Genomic DNA, 15,826 nt, shown 5'->3' with positions numbered 1-15,826 from the left:
AACACAAAGTGCTTAAAGAGAGATAGAGGCTTTGAGCTTAGAGTTGGAAAGAGTCTGGCAGGAAGCACGCCTGTGATATCAACTTCAATCCTCTCCAATCTTCAGCTGGACCTAGAACCATGAGATATTTCACTGCAGCTTGAATAGAAGTCCATTAGCCTACCCTTTAGTTGCCTAACTTAAACAAGGTGGTGGCAAGGAAAAATAAATTAATTTTCCATACGTTTATAATGAGTTCAAAGTCAGTATCTCACTTGCTCAACATGACTCCTAATTGCTCAGCTTCAAAGCACATAGCCATCTGCGGCGTAAAAGCTGCAAAGGAGTCAAAGTGGCATGATTCAAGAGTTAAGCAAGTTTGTTGTGAAGTAAAAGCCATCGTACTGTGCCATATGACCTGGGCTCTAAAGGCCCCCCTGGAACTATTGCTGACTGGCCTGGGACCGAAATCTAAGGACATACATCTGGCTTCGCCCTCTGTGAAACTGATGTAGAAGACACAGTGAAGATGCCAAGAGACAGGACCCTCAATCTTCTGTTTAATAACTATGCTACTTAATTCCACCTGCTTTCCTGTTTGATGGCAGCGCCTACCTGCCAGCTTTGGGCACCGCAGGAAACGCTCTGGATAAACCCTTAAAGTAGCACCTCAGTTCTGGTGATGGACAGCAAACCTCAGCGACAGGCAACTGTCACCATCACTATTATGGGAACCAGGCACGGAGATGTCTTGTTACCCCTGGAGCATCTACACCCGAGGTTCCTTGTGCTTTCATCCTTTCGTGTGGGAGGAAAAGAAGAATTACAAGACATCTTTCTTCAAATAAAGATAAGAGATTTTAATATCTCTGGATGAGACACATGTGCAGTACTTATGTAAACATTTTCCTGTGTGTGTGTGTGTGTGTGTATGACTATGTATAGAGGCCAGATGTTAATGAAGTTAGTATCAGTTACTTCCCTATTACTCTTCACCTTATTTTTGGTGGCAGGGTCTCTCACTGAACCTAGAACTCACAACTCAATCTGCTGTCTGGCCAGTGAGCTCCACCTGTCTCTGAGTCCCCAGTGCTGGAAATACAGATGCACCCTGATATGCCTGCCTAGATAGATAGATAGATAGATAGATAGATAGATAGATAGATAGATAGATAGATAGATAGATAGATAGATCTGCTAAGAATCTGAACTGAGGTTCTCAAACTTACATAGGAAGGCAAGTGATTACTGGCTGTGCCATCTCTCCAGCACTATACTGACTGGTATTTCCTACCTGCACTTTCATCCGCTCATTGATTCTAGTAGCCCAGTGGCTCTCACAATAATGTAAGCAACCCCAGGGATAGGCAGTGTCCAGTGCTGCCTACTCAGAAACACAAGGTAGCGTAAGTCCAGCAGACCAAAGCATGAGCACACTTTGATAGCAAAAGTTAAAAAAACAAACAAACAAACAAAAAACCCTCTTGGTATTTCCAATGTATTCATGGTAACCAAATGGCTTCCCGATACTCACATCGAGCAGGGGGCAGTGGGGAATGCTGGGATACTAAGAAAAATACAAAACTCCTCAAACTACACAAGCAGCTTCAATTTCTGGCCACCGGTTTCCTCATCCTACTTCCGAAGCATTTCTTATATATTTTATATATATTTATATATATTTCTTATATATTTTACCTTCACAAACTTTAGTACCCTCTCATCCAACTGATAGACTCACCGTAGAAAGGCAAGCCCAATACATGAACTTAGTAAGGGCATCAGCACCTTAAATTGTATTATTACAAAAGCAGAGCCAAGCGATGGGGTTTATCAGAGAACACCCCTCTCAGGGCCACCACAGACACAGGCAAATGCCAAGAAACAGCAGAATCAAAGGGAAAATAATTCATCCAGAAAGATGACTGAATGCACCTTCTGGCCCATATAGTTGGCCCATGTAGCAACCCACTGAGTTGGGTTGATCAGATTTCTAGCACATTCCACACTGAATGTCTCTAAGTAATTAACGATTTCCATCTAGGGTTCACTTGTGTCTAGAGGCTTCTCCACTCTGGCCCCTGCCTGAGCAGTGGACGGCATTAATATCCCATCCTAATTACTGGGTAAAAGACTCAGAGCACTTTGAAAACACAAATCCAAGTCCACAGCAAGAGCAGGCATCCATCAAGCAGGCAGAACCAGGCACTCTAGACACAAGGCGGCCAGATGAAGGAAAATGCATTCTGAATGGTTAGCATACAGGGTTAATCACATTGTAATTTAATCATCTGATCAAACACAAATTAGCATAATCACTTGAGGAAAAAAATGTCTGGCAGAACCCAGGCGTACCTCCAGGATCCCTGTCCTTAATGATGTAAAAGGGAACATGGATTTGGTTTATTTTTTTTAATGATTAAAAAATAGTAAACAATGGATAATGGATACAAACCTCGTGATCTATGATTTTAGCAGCTGAGAAATTATAATTGAGATTTGATTGTGAATATCTTCCTCTCTCCCTCCAACATTATTCTGGAACTCACAGTCATGACATATAACTGGGGGCTAGGGACAAAGTAGGCATAGAAAATATACCTGGGATCCTAGCACTCAGGAGGTGGTGGCAGGAGGACCAGGAGTTCAAGGCCATTCTCAACTACACAGAGAATGCCAGACCAACCTAGGACAGGTGAGACACTGCCTCACATTAAATAAATGATTATATTGTGCATAGCAAGGCTCTAAGACAAGGTGCAGGGTCTCAGAGATAAAAATAATCTGGACAAGATCATTCTTTATTCTGATAGTCATCCTGACTATCACGGGATGCTGAGCAGTTTCTCTGGTTCCCACCCTTCCATTCAGGAACCAACCTTCAGGACCCATCCAGACCTGCGACAATCAAGCATTGCCCGATACCCCTGTGACTGCAAAACTGCCAGCAGAGGAAATCTGAGATTAGACTAAAAATGAGGACATTGGGAGCATATTTCCCTTAAAATAACCAACATTTTTTGAGAATGGGTGATATGCTTCTTTATTGCCATCTGCCCCAAACCTAGGAACCCAGAACAAGAGTTACCAGACTTTATGAATTCCACTTTGTATTTTGTGGCTTTTTCTGAAATGCCATAATAACTGGTGATGCCCATGCCCTGGGTGTCAGAAAAAAAAGCAAATCATTCAACGCCAGTTCCCCTTGCCTGCTTGCAGATGGGGACAGAGCAGCCTTCAAGGGGGGCTCTCAGACAGCAATACGACCCCAGCAAGCGAGAAAGGCAAACACGTCTCCTCTTCCCTGTATGAGAACAGACCACCCTGAATTTAGACAGGTATGGAGCCTGCAAGGGCCCCCAGGCTCCTGAAGAAACAACACCATTTTCCTACACTTTTCCCCTTGTACAAGAATACGCTGATGGTTTCCTTTCATTGCACAAGGACAGAGAGAGAAAGTTGGATACAAATAGAGGCAGTCCCTCTGCAGCTTCAAATAGTCCTCCACTCAATGCATGTGTCACGGGGTCACACCCCTCCAGTACCCTGCCTTCTACGGGTGGGATGGGGTCCCAGAGACATTTATGCATACTGAAAGTCTGGGGGAAAAAAAGCACTCCACTCTCAGTAAGCTATGTAAGAATCATTTTCTATGAGTCAAGGTGATTTGTTCTAATCTGAATCATGCAGTGTCTCATTTTTATCTTCTATCAAAAAAAAGTGGCTCCCTATTTACAATTACTCCTGGGTCTCTCACGGGTTATGAAGGCTAGTGATGGAAATATTTATGCCCTTTCCGTGAAGGAGAGATGAGAAAGGCTGACCCACTCCACTAGAAACTTCCAAAGAGAACGATGTGTGCTGCGATGTGCTGGCTTCAAAGCTCCCGATCCGAGAGGACCTGGTGCTATTTTAAACTGGCATCATCTCCCACGAATTCCCTCAGAGCTCGAGACTCCTGAACATAATCTTCTTTCTTAAAAAAAAAAAAAAAAATTAAAGACACAGAGGTTCCGGAGCCTATTGCTGCAAAGAAGCAGGCATTGGCCCAACTACCACAGTGATGAGTAAGCAAAAATGGCAAACCTTCAGCCTGCAAAATCTTTTGTCCAGTTCTCTGAAGCTCCAGCTAACAGCAGCTGCCCTGAAGGGTCATTTCTGCAGTGACTCACAATAAAATGGCCAATAGACTAGAATATAAAACTCTTTAAGATGCCAAGAAGGGAAAGGTTATTTTTAATATTATCTAAAATAAGATCTTAGGACCCAAAAGGGGGCATTTATAAAGGTTCTGAATTTAAGCCCTTCTTCAGCACACATTTGAGTCTATTTTAGTTTTGAAATCAAGGACACAGTATTTGGGAAAGATAAGTCCACCACTGATCAACGCCTTCAATCAACGCCCTCAATTTTATCCTATATGCGGAAAGATACACAGTGAGTGGCAGGAGTTCCCTAACTGCTATTTTCTCTTTTCTGACGACATAGTAGATGGTGCATACATTGAACAGGAGACACAGTAAACTTGGTCACTTGTTTATAAGAAGAGAGTAGACACCAAAAAAACCCAATAGCAAAAATGATCCCAAGTCCCTGCCACCTGGATTTGATGTGAGCTTGTGTACAGATACCGGGCTACAGGTATGCGCAATGTTCCAGGACAGCCTAGGGGCAGTATCTCTAACTACAGGTAGATCCTTTCCCCTGACTGGTCCCATTCCAGTCCGGCTCATCACCTAGCTTGTTCAATACTGCAACCTAAAGGGTCGCCTACTGTCAACATCTTGCCTAGAGAAATGTGACTATCTTTAGGCTCCAAGGGGTCTCTCTGCTAGGCTTCCAGAAGCTAATAAATAGGGAGTTAGGGGAAGAAATTCAGCAGGGTCATGTCCATCAGCAAAGCTTCTGCATACAATTAAATAAAGCATCAAATATACCAGAGAAAAATGGCATGGATCAGAGGGATTGGTAAGTCAATAATAAGGGACAGGTAGAGAGATGGCAGATAGATAGACTGATAACAGATTAGGTAGGTAGGTAGGTAGGTAGACAGACAGACAGACAGACAGACACTGAGATAGATACAAAGATAGATGCAGAAATAGATACAGAGAGATAACAGGCATAAAGATGGATTATAGACGAATAGATAGATGACAGGCAGATAGAACAATAGTTGTTAAAAGATAAATTATTGATAGACAATAGATAGGTGGTAGATAAATGATAGAAAATGACAAAAAGATAAACGTCAGATGGATAGATGATAGATAGGTATATAAAAGATAACAAACAGAAAGACAATAGCTAGATATATGATAGCTGATTGCTAGGTAAAAGCTAGATGATTGGCAATTATACAAAGATGAATGATAGGTAGCTAGACATATATATATAATAGATTATAGATAGATCAAAAATACATAATAGATGCAAGGAAGTCCTTCCCTTAGTGCATATTTTTACTAAGGAGTGCAGTGGGCCACAACGACCAAAACATTCAAAGGTATACATGTCCTAGAGGACAGAATCAGACTTTCTAGGGAAGGAACTTGACCATAATATATAAAACTGTATCATCTATAACTTGAGATGCCCCAGGGCTATGAATAAAAATGTCAAAGTGCTAAGCAAAATCAGAAACGCTGGGGGGGGGGTGTCTCTCTAATCTATAGCCCACCTCAGGCTCCCAGGACCAAGATTTCCAAGGAAGGCTCAAGTCCCAGAAAATCCCATAGGAAACCTGTCTTCTTCCCTTTCACTGGCCTACCTCCAGGCATTGACAGCCACCATTCTGAGAAATTCTAGAGAAGGGGACAGTCACCAAATTCAGCTCAAGGCGTCTGCAGATGGTTGTCTCCTCAATTTCCATAGTCCTCTTATCGGGCAATGGGAACAGAGGGGTTTGCAGCTATGGGCCTAATGTATTAGCCTCTTCCATTGCTATGTTACTCCTCCTAACCTCTACTTTCATTGTCTCTGAGCATCTTACACTACCGAAACCTATAGAACCTTCTAGCCTAGTCCTTCCACCCTTGGGGAGTGAATGACAGAGGTGTTTGGAGTGGAAGGGAAGGATATAGGGTTTCCTGTGACTGTGTATACCAGTGAGGTTGCAGCTCTGCTGTGAGATCCCAGAGCAAGGAACAAATGAACCCTCAAACAGAGCTAAGTACCCAAAACTAATACCAAGATCACCTCTAGGTCGATATTTTTCTACCCAGGTTATCCCATGAATTTCCAATCAGGGTAATTCTAAATAGTAGCCAGCAGAGTTAGAAAATATTGGGTTTGGTGAATTCTAGCATACATCTCTATCATACAAACGCTCAATAATTTCCCATATCTCTCAAGTTCTGCTGTCCTGCCAAGGTACCAGACAAGGTGCTACCTTGTGGAAAGAGTCTCAGCCCTTTGAAAGCACTTTGTGTCCTCTGCACTTTCTTTCACTAGACAGAGACATAGATGAATGACTTTCCTTGCTGGAACTGGGGATGATACCCTGGCTTCACTTCCTGTTACTGTGATTAAATACCCTTAGAACAGCAACCTTAAGAGAGAAAATATTGAGGCTGGAGAGATGACTCAGTGTTTAACAGTGCTGGCTGCCCTTGCAGAGCACCCAGAAGGCAGCTCACAACTGTTAATGGCTCCACCAACTTCTGCTTCCCGTGGACATTAGGCATGCATATGTTGTCCATGCATACATTCAGGCAAACACTCATACACATAAAATAATCTGTTCATAAAAAGAGAGGGGTTTCATTCGGCTTTCAGTTCCAGGTTACAGGGCTTTATTGCAGAGAGATCATGGCAGGGACACGAGACAGCTCACAGTCCAGAGCAAAGAGGGCATGTATACTTACTACTCAGCTCACTTTCTCAGCTCTCAGTCCAAGACCCAAATATGGGAATGGTAGTGTTCACATAGGGCTCAGAATCCCAACGTTAATTAGCATAATCAAGACAATATCCACAGACATGCCCACAGGCCAACCTGATCCAGACAATCCTCATTAAGAGTCTCTTCTGCATTATTCTATATTGTGTCAAGTTGACAGTTAAAACTAACCAGTACCCACATTTCAGGCATTTCCTTTTCATTAGCCAAAGAAATAGATAAATTAAGTGACCACCATTCACGGGAGTGGACCCAGCAAGAGATAAGACCTAGAGGAGGAGGAGGAGAGAAGCCATAGAACCTTCTGAATGACACACAGCTGCCCGCTTTGCCAGCGTTGCATGTTGTTGGGTCTCTAGTTCCTTCCTGAATTCTCACAAGTCATATAACATAGCACTGTTATTTGTACCCCAGCTTCTACACATCACTTATTAAAAAGTGTTCTGCAGCCGATATTAAGAAATAAACACTGTAATTAAGAAGTCTGGGATTTGGGGTTTTCAGCATCCTAAGGGAATGCCAGATCAACTCACACCACAGCAGGGTGGCTGTGGAGAGAAGAAATGAACGTGGAGTTTCCTCAGGAGAAATATGTTTACTTAATGTGAAGTCCCCATAATTCTGCAAAGGGAATAGGATCTGTACAGATAAAGAAAGTGTCCCTCTTGCCTTCCTTCACCTGAACCTGCCTTTGCATTAGAATAAACTCACAGGCATTTTCCCATAACCCCACAGTCCACACAGAGTCGCTGAGAAGAATGGGTGCTTCACTCAACACAAGCAGGAATCAAAGGCACAAGTCACCACCACTAAACAAGTCTACCTCCCTGGCTGTGACCCATTCACACTGGGTGCAACCCCATCTTAAATCTGACCATCATGGTGACCCCATGGGTGACCAATGGGAGTTACTGCACCACATTGTGGGTTTGCAGCAGCATCCAACATAGCAGAGCTCAGAGACCTAGAAGACCCAATGACTCCGATTAAACTGTAAGGAACACAAATGAACTGTTTACATTCTGTACGAAACCAGGCTAAATGTTGATCTCTGTTTCTCCATTAATATTAAAGGAATCAAGGGTGGCAAGAGTCAAAATCAATGATCACTCTGCTTCTCCCTCTCTAATATGGGCCCTTCACAGTCTGAGAAGAATGGCCTCTATAAAGTTACCAGGTTACTATGGATCTTCCTAAGATAAAAGGCCAATGATCCACACATTGATGTGGGAAAGACAGATGACACCAGTACAAAATTCCGACACATGTCCAACGTCTAGGCTCTGAACAGGAAAAAGTATCATGGGAGGAGATAGCAAAGCCAGAATGAGAACCATATCCCATCCTAGGTAGAAAGAACATTCTGGTTCTCTTTTTCTTGTGTGTGTGTGTGTGTGTGTGTGTGTGTGTGTGTGTGTGCATATGGATGTGTGAATGTGTGTATGTGTCTGTGGAGGCATCATCCATGGGAATGAATCCACTTCTCTTGAACATGTAGCTCACCAATTAAGGTAAACTCTCAGGTCAGCAATCCTCAACAACCTACCTGTCTCTGTCTCCTTAGCACAAGAATTACAAGCATGCAACCCTGCACTCTGCATTTTCGTAGGTTTGGGGATGAGCCCAGGTCCTCGTGCTTTCAAGGTGAGGATTTTATTGGCATCCGTCTATCCAATCCCATGTTTTTCTGTTTTTTAATATGTTTTAACTTGTACATACGTAAGGGACTTGAAAGTCTGCTAAGTGAAATAAGCCAGACACAGAAAGGAAAATAACCTTGCTGTTATAAAACATGGAATGTAAAATGAAAGGAAGACTGTTATATCTAAGGGAAGGTGTATTCCTTTTCCCTGTTCAATAACATTAATGTCAATCACACAGCCTGTGGCTGTATCTCCTGCCCCATCAGGTCTGACCAATTAGAAGTATGTGTATCTCAATTTAAATCTGCAGAATTTAATAACAGGTTAGTAATGAGGACCCTGTGACAATCACGAGATCCTCAGTGTAAGCCTTTTTCTCTCTCTTTGTAATTGCTGTTCTCTGGAAGTGCGTGCTGATTCCATCCCCTGGTGTTCTGCTGTGGAGTCTCTAGGGGAGCCCATGCTTATTGCAGAATAAATATTAGAGACAATGTCCTCCCTGAGTCTCCCAGCTCCTGTTCAGACTCACTAGAGTCTCTTCCCAAGCTGAGGGAGGACTTACCACTGATTGAACTTCCAGAATATTCTGTAGAGTCAAGCACAATTTCTCACTGTTGGGTGATTTGCTTTGTCTCCACTACGGAATTCTGTACGGTACTAGGAAGATGGGGAAAGCCCACATTTAGAGTGGAGGCAATCCCTCACAGTTTCTATTCCTTTCTTTCAGGTTCTTTGCCCCTGCATTTCAAACTGGCTTTCTATAAATAGGACTGCTTGCTCACTCTCAAATCTTACTCACTGTCTTCTGAAGTAAAAAAAAAAAAATACATCTTTAATAGAGATGTAGGCAAGATTCATCTATTTCTGTCGGTTCATCTCCCTCTTTCCTCTTGGTTCGTTGTATACCTCTCCAGCTGCAACTACCCTTTCTCTATTAAGTGGTTTTAATATTTATATATTTACATAATCTAAGAGAGTTAACCATCCATGCTGATCAACACAATAAATGCTAATCTCTAAAAACGAAAAAGAAGTTGCCTGTAAGCTTTGTAACATTAGATCCTTATTTATAGCACTAGGATTTTAACAATGATTAAAATATAATCTTTTTATGTTACTCTGATGAGATGCCAATTTTATATTCAACTCTGCCACAAAATAAGATATTGACAGGAGACTCACAGCCATTTGAGACTTAAGAAAATGCAGTAGTGTGACTTTTTAGACATGATTAAGGCTCTAAAACCTTGAGTTTTATTTATTTATTTTTTTATTCTCAGGAGCTTGGTGGGAAGCTTAAATGTCAGACTGCTGTTTCTAGCGAGGATCCAGAATAGATCCTAGCAGTGCCCAAATCTTATCACTTGGCAAGGGTTCTGGGCTGGGATGAAATCGCCGGCTGAAACACCAGCACCTCTGCACCACAAGAAGGGCACCCGGGGATATCAGAGCAGGCTGTGTCACCGAAAGGAAACCCCACCACATTCCACACATGAGTCACTTCTGTGTGAACACAAACGCTTCTCCTGCCACAGGCCAGCTGCCTGTCAGAATGCAGAGGCAGGCTGACCGAAGCTGCCAGCTGCTCACCCGCCCTTCTCACACAGCTGAAGCAGAGGTTGAAGGCAAGAGAGCAAGCTGAGTGGAGAACCTAGGATGGGAAGGAAGCTAGAGAGAAAGGAGAGAGGTCAGGAGAGAGGAAGAAAGGCTAGCAAGAGGAAGAAAGCTACCCTCATTTTAGTCTAAGTCATTTCCACCTGGGCTTCCATGTGCTCTGCTGTATGCAAAGGACACACTTGGGCACAGTGGACATCTCAGCCTGTTGGTCACTTCTCAAATGAGCCCCAAACAGGCAGGTAACAGATTTCCCTGAAGCCATCAGAGAGAAAGGCAAGGTTTTAGGAAGGATAATGGAGACTGAGCCCAGACCTCTGAGCATCTGGGCAGAAGCTGACTGATCTTTGAAACAACATCCGGGATCTGCCCTTCCCATTGGCTCTTTCTTCCTGCAGCCCAGGTGGAGAGCTTTCTGCCTGCAGAACGCACTCGCACTTGGGTGCTCCCCTTCAGAATTCATAACCGCATGTATACACCACAGGGCTGCCGGAGTCTTCCATTCTCACCAAACATTTAGCAAAGGAAATGCAACTTTGAATTAGCTAGTGTTTTCAAAACATTAAGGAATGTGAATACAGCTGGGGTGGGGGTGGGAGGACAGCTAGAGGTGAACTGAGAATTTCTGCGCCCAGATTCTTGGAACATGAAGAGTTAAGGATGGGTCCAGAGGAACAGGTGCTGTCCAATTTGCTGGCGTGCGGGTAGGGGGGCGCGGCTCCAGGCCCCCAGAGTTTTGCAGTCACAGCTGCAGGAGATCGACGGGCTGTGGACAAGCAGCACGCCAGCATCACCCCTGTCACCAGCAGCAAAGGAGAAGCCCCGCGGCTCCTGGAATGACATTGGAAGGTCAGCCAATCGGGCAAGGAGCTGCCCCCTCCAGGATGCGCAAGCCACCCCTGGGTTCCCTCTCCAGCACGCAAGGGAGACCTTGTGGACTCTGTGGACCATGGACTCCTGACACCTCCCTTCCTTCTGTGCATCTTCGGAGACTGGAGACATTGCTGCCAGCCGTGTCCTTCTTTGCACAAGTTAAAACAAAGGCTGCAGACCATTCCTGACCCGTCAAACCCTGAACATGATCGCTGTGTGTAAACCCCACCTCCTGATCCATGGATTCTGGGCGCAATGAACTTGAGGGACACTGGGGAGGCGGCTTCTTAGGAAAGCCCTAGACGAGTGAGTGGAGCATCCTCGGAGGCGGAGGTTTGCCTGCTGTCGAGAGCTTACTGCAGGAGTCTGGCGTGGTTTGCCGCCCACTAGTGTCCTATGGCGGGGACACAATTGACATGCAGGTAGCAGCCGATCAGTGTCTCCCAAGCTGACAGTGCCTGCCCCTTAGGCCCAGAATGCATCTGAATTCATGGTCAAGAAAATGCCCTCTGTATGCATGGCAACCCCAGGATACCTGCCTAGCTTAGGTGAACCTCACTGAGAAGCCAAGAGAATGGGGGTACTCATTCTAAAAACATCCCCAATGCCTTACCTATTGCCATCTTATCTACACTTAACCACATCCTAGTACAAGGTTTTGTAAATGTGGGAAATGGGGGAAGGCTGTTATTTTATTTAAAAACAATGAAACAAAATAATGCATTCCCATTTCCCACAGAGCTCATAGATCTTAAGACAGCCCCTCCCCCTTGACATCAAGTTTCTTTGGCACTGAGCTGACTCCTGTTCAGCCTTGGTCACCTTCCTTGTCTACTCCAAACACATCCATGATAAAATATTTTGTCAGCTATATAGAGATTCAGTGCTCAGGGATTTAAATGTGGAGGGGTTTTTTTTTTGTTTGTTTTTTGTTTTTTTGTCAAAATTACATCTCTCAGCAGCATGACATATGGTTCAGGGTATGCCCTGTGATTTGCTGGTTCTCCCAGGCAGCAGGGAACCCTTGGTGACACCCAAGTGGCAAGGAGGATAGTGAAGGAGAGAAGGAAAATTGGCTGGCATTTATTAAAGGTCTGCCTGGCATTTTGTTTTCCTACAGAGGGCATCTTGTAGGGGCATGCAGCTTTTGTGCAAAAGCCTGGCCATTTTAGATGAACTCTGCAATTATCAGAAATAATCTCACTCTGCTCTATAAATATGGGGGAGAAAAAATTTTTTGCTTATATATGTCTGTGGAAACTAAAATTTAAAATACCATCTTGGAAGCCTTCAAGAGACAGCAGTACCTTCTAAGGCCTACTTCTATGGTCGAATAAAATACCAGGTGGTCAGGTCTGTAATGCCCGGTCATGTGACCTGCAGAGCTCCAAAGACGCTGCACACCCGACTTGCCCTTGAGCCTCTCCACACCATCTCTCCACTCTCTCTTTCCACAGCGAGCACAATGCAGGGAAGCTCAAAATCTCGCAACCAAAGAAAAGTCAATGTCAAGGGTGCATGTGTGTAAAACCAGACGCCAGCATGCAGCAATAACACGGTCTATGTGTGTGCTGTATATATGTACAGTATATATGTACTGCCCTCCCCCACCTCTGCTCTTGTCGGGACTCACTGGCGTTAAAAATCAAGAGATCATGTTCAGAGAAATGAGACAGCCACACATTCATGCTGAACACACATGCAGCAGCCTGTGTCTGTGCGTGCACACATGTGCCCCAAAAGCTGTCCTGTGAGTATTTCCAGGGTATTAGAGAGCCCACAGACTACCTCACAGGCTCCCTGCATCTTCTCAGGTGAGGTCACTCACAAGATTTTAACCCTTGCAGGGACTGGTCTCTCGATGCTGCTCTTTGCCCCAAATATTCCCGGTAGCCCGTCCAGCGACAATTTTAATTAGGAAATGAACGTGCCCCCAATACAAGCTTGCTACTGTTCGGATGAAGACAGGATATGTAGAACACAGGCTAAGCATACCTGCTCCTGCTTCTTACCCCTCCTCCAACTGTTCATTTGCATAATCTTTTACAAATGAGAAATAAAAATGACTACAATGGTCATTTTAGTGTCTGAGGCCTAGCAATAGAGCAATATTCAGTTTGGGTCTTATCACACATTTGGATATTTTTTCAAAATGAAGATAGGCCAAAATATTGCAGTTGCTGACAAAAAAAAACTCCATTTCAGATAGCATTTAGTTTCATATTTTTGAAATGTTGTCTTACCAAAGGCAGCCTTCTAAACAAGGTTCTTATTTTGACATAAGTACATATTTTATGATATTTTCCATAGTATATCTTAAACACTATCCCTGAAAATCCCCCCGCAATGTAAATGCCCAAACCTCCAGAGTCAGTGGGGTCTTTCCCTCAAGCTTGCTCATATAAAGGAAGGGCCATTTTTATGTGAGGCAGCTCCCTGGCCTTCAGTTGATGGGGTCAGGGCATCTTGCCTGTGCATTTCACTGCAACAATAACTGATTCTCACAACAGATGCTAAAAATCCTGCAAATAATTCTTGGACGACCCTACCCAGTGCACAGGAGCCATCTATGCACATATTTTCCATACGGTGGACTTCACTCAATTTGAACACTGCATAGAACCCTTTATATAGCACTGTTTAGTTATGAAAGGCTGATTTTAAAAATCATAGACATTTATAGCATCCATGTACCAGAGACTCTCATAATTTCTTCTTTACCATGCTCACCATATATAACTCACACTGAAAAACAGATACTGGTTGGCTGACAACTGGAACACCCTGGCTCACCATCCTGAATCACCTATTTCTCCCCAGAGTGGAAATCTCCCTTCATCCAATAGCCCAGGCCCTTGCACAGAGTCCACTGACAGGGAGACAGGCCATCAAGGCATGGTGGCTCTGGCACATCTGTGAGCATCTGAGCCTCTTCTGTGCTTTCCCATTAAAGCAGCCAGGGCTGTTCTTCAGACTTAACTGAATGCTCAGAAGCATATTTATCCCCCAAGGTAAATTCCCAGGAGGAGGCAGGACAGGTAAAGTGCCCTCTGGGAGGGAGGGGGGGTATCTTGTCAGAACTTGCTCTGATTTTTCTGCCTGGGAGGAAACCTCAAGATGAAAGCTCCTGCCACTTTGCTTTTGATTATATTAAAGAGCAAAGTGCCATTTTCGTGTGAATTGGGGGGTACTTTCTTCACTGGGCTCCATCTTTTCTCAGTCATCCTTATTTTTTTTTCAAGCCTGGGAAGCATCATGTCCTTCCTTTGGCCCGGGGTTGGCCATTCTCTAAGTACTACTGCGAAAGGAATTGCAGCCAGTGCTTGCAGCTTCCCTGGGTATTTCCCAGAAAAATCTTACAGCCTCCCCTTGGGTTCTCCTTCTCCTCTTTTCTTGTAAGGACCAGATATATTCATTCTCATTCTCTCATGTTCATATGCTCTCTCCCTCCTCTCCTGGGTATAATGCTTTAATTTTAACTGTCAGCAGGTTAGACGTTTTATTGCAGATGCTGTTCCAAAATTTGAAATGGGGATTAAAGCCCTGGATGCTTCCAGGCGATACCAAATGATGGTGACAATTCTCTCTCTCTCTCTCTCTCTCTCTCTCTCTCTCTCTCTCTCTCTAACATGAGAGAAAGCCATTCATACATGTAAGTTCATATTTACGCTGTGTGTGACAGGCAGCCCAAGGTGCACACACATACACTCACTAATTGGGTCTGACTCCATCGAGAACGATAGCTTTCTAAATACCAGGAAGAAAGCATTTCAATATGCAATACTCAGCTGAACATGAGGGGAAAAAAACCACGTACAACGTTCACCAATTTCACTTTTACAATATACAGGTGATTTTTTAAAAATTTGTCAACATTACAGATGATGTAATGCTTAGCAGTGCATATTTTTACATACACTACTGCGAGGAACATGTAGTGTCCAGGGACGAGGGGGATGCGAAGAGACGCATCTTTCCCACAGCCTTCAAGGATGAACTGTAGCAGAATTAAAGAGGAGGCTGTAAGGCTCAAGAGCGCAGAACCTGAAGGCTACTGTCTTAATTTGACTCCTGCACCTGCCTGCGCTCCTAACGCCATGTCGCTTCTCTGGTTGTGTTATTCAAAGTGGCGATCATCCCCTCTCTTCTCCCCAAACCTGGCTGACTCTGATGAGGTAGCTGTCTATCTCTGGAGTTGGGCTCTGAGCTGGCACTTGGCTAGCTAGCTAGGTAGGCTGCTTCCAGCGATTGCAGAGCGATGCCTCCCCGGCCTCGTCTCAGTACTGCCTAACCTCTCCAAAGCAATGCAAATATATTTTTAAAAATAAATAAATAAACGCATGCATGAACATTCCAACCCGGATAGGGAAGGAAAGGAGGGAAGACTTCACCCATGCATCCAGCCCCCCACACCGCACCCACCCCCCGGGCCCCTTCCCAGACAGGAATCAGCGCAGATCGCAAGGCTCACCATTCGCGAAGCTCTGGAACAAGGAGAGAGCCAGTATCCACATGCCCCTGCTGCTGCCCGGCCTCCCGCGAGCCAGCGAGCCAGCGAGCGAGCCACGCGCCGGCCTCGCCCCCCGCGCTGCGCTGCGCTCTGCCGCGCCCGGCCCGGCTCCGCTTGCCGCCCGCCACCTGCCCAGGGGCCGCCCAGCAGCCCAGCCGCGCTCCCCGTACGCGGCGCCCCCGCACACCTGCTCCCGGGCGCCGCGCCCCGCGCCGCGGACACAGCCCAGGTGCGCCGTGCGCTCGGCTCGGCTCAGCGGGCCGCGGGCAGCCAGGCGCGGGCGCACAGCCGCAGCCGCGGGCGCGA

General features: G+C 45.0%; 1 protein-coding gene across 2 annotated transcripts in view; it reads right to left on the bottom strand.

The window, feature by feature from the left end:
- The window catches only part of Dscam (DS cell adhesion molecule), a 570,981-nt gene extending 555,358 nt beyond the window's left edge, over positions 1–15,623 (bottom strand). For both annotated transcript variants that reach the window (XM_085685855.2, XM_085685856.2), the window contains exon 1: positions 15,482–15,623. In XM_085685855.2, coding sequence (XP_085541981.1) covers positions 15,482–15,524 — 43 coding nt within the window. In that variant the 5' untranslated portion in view covers positions 15,525–15,623. The remainder of the gene's footprint in view (positions 1–15,481) is intronic.
- Between the last annotated feature and the right edge of the window lie 203 nt (positions 15,624–15,826).

This window comes from Myodes glareolus, chromosome 2 (genome assembly GCF_982192425.1).
Source record: "Myodes glareolus chromosome 2, mMyoGla1.1, whole genome shotgun sequence".
Lineage (NCBI taxonomy): Eukaryota > Metazoa > Chordata > Mammalia > Rodentia > Cricetidae > Myodes > Myodes glareolus.
This window is presented reverse-complemented; position numbering and strand designations above follow the sequence as displayed.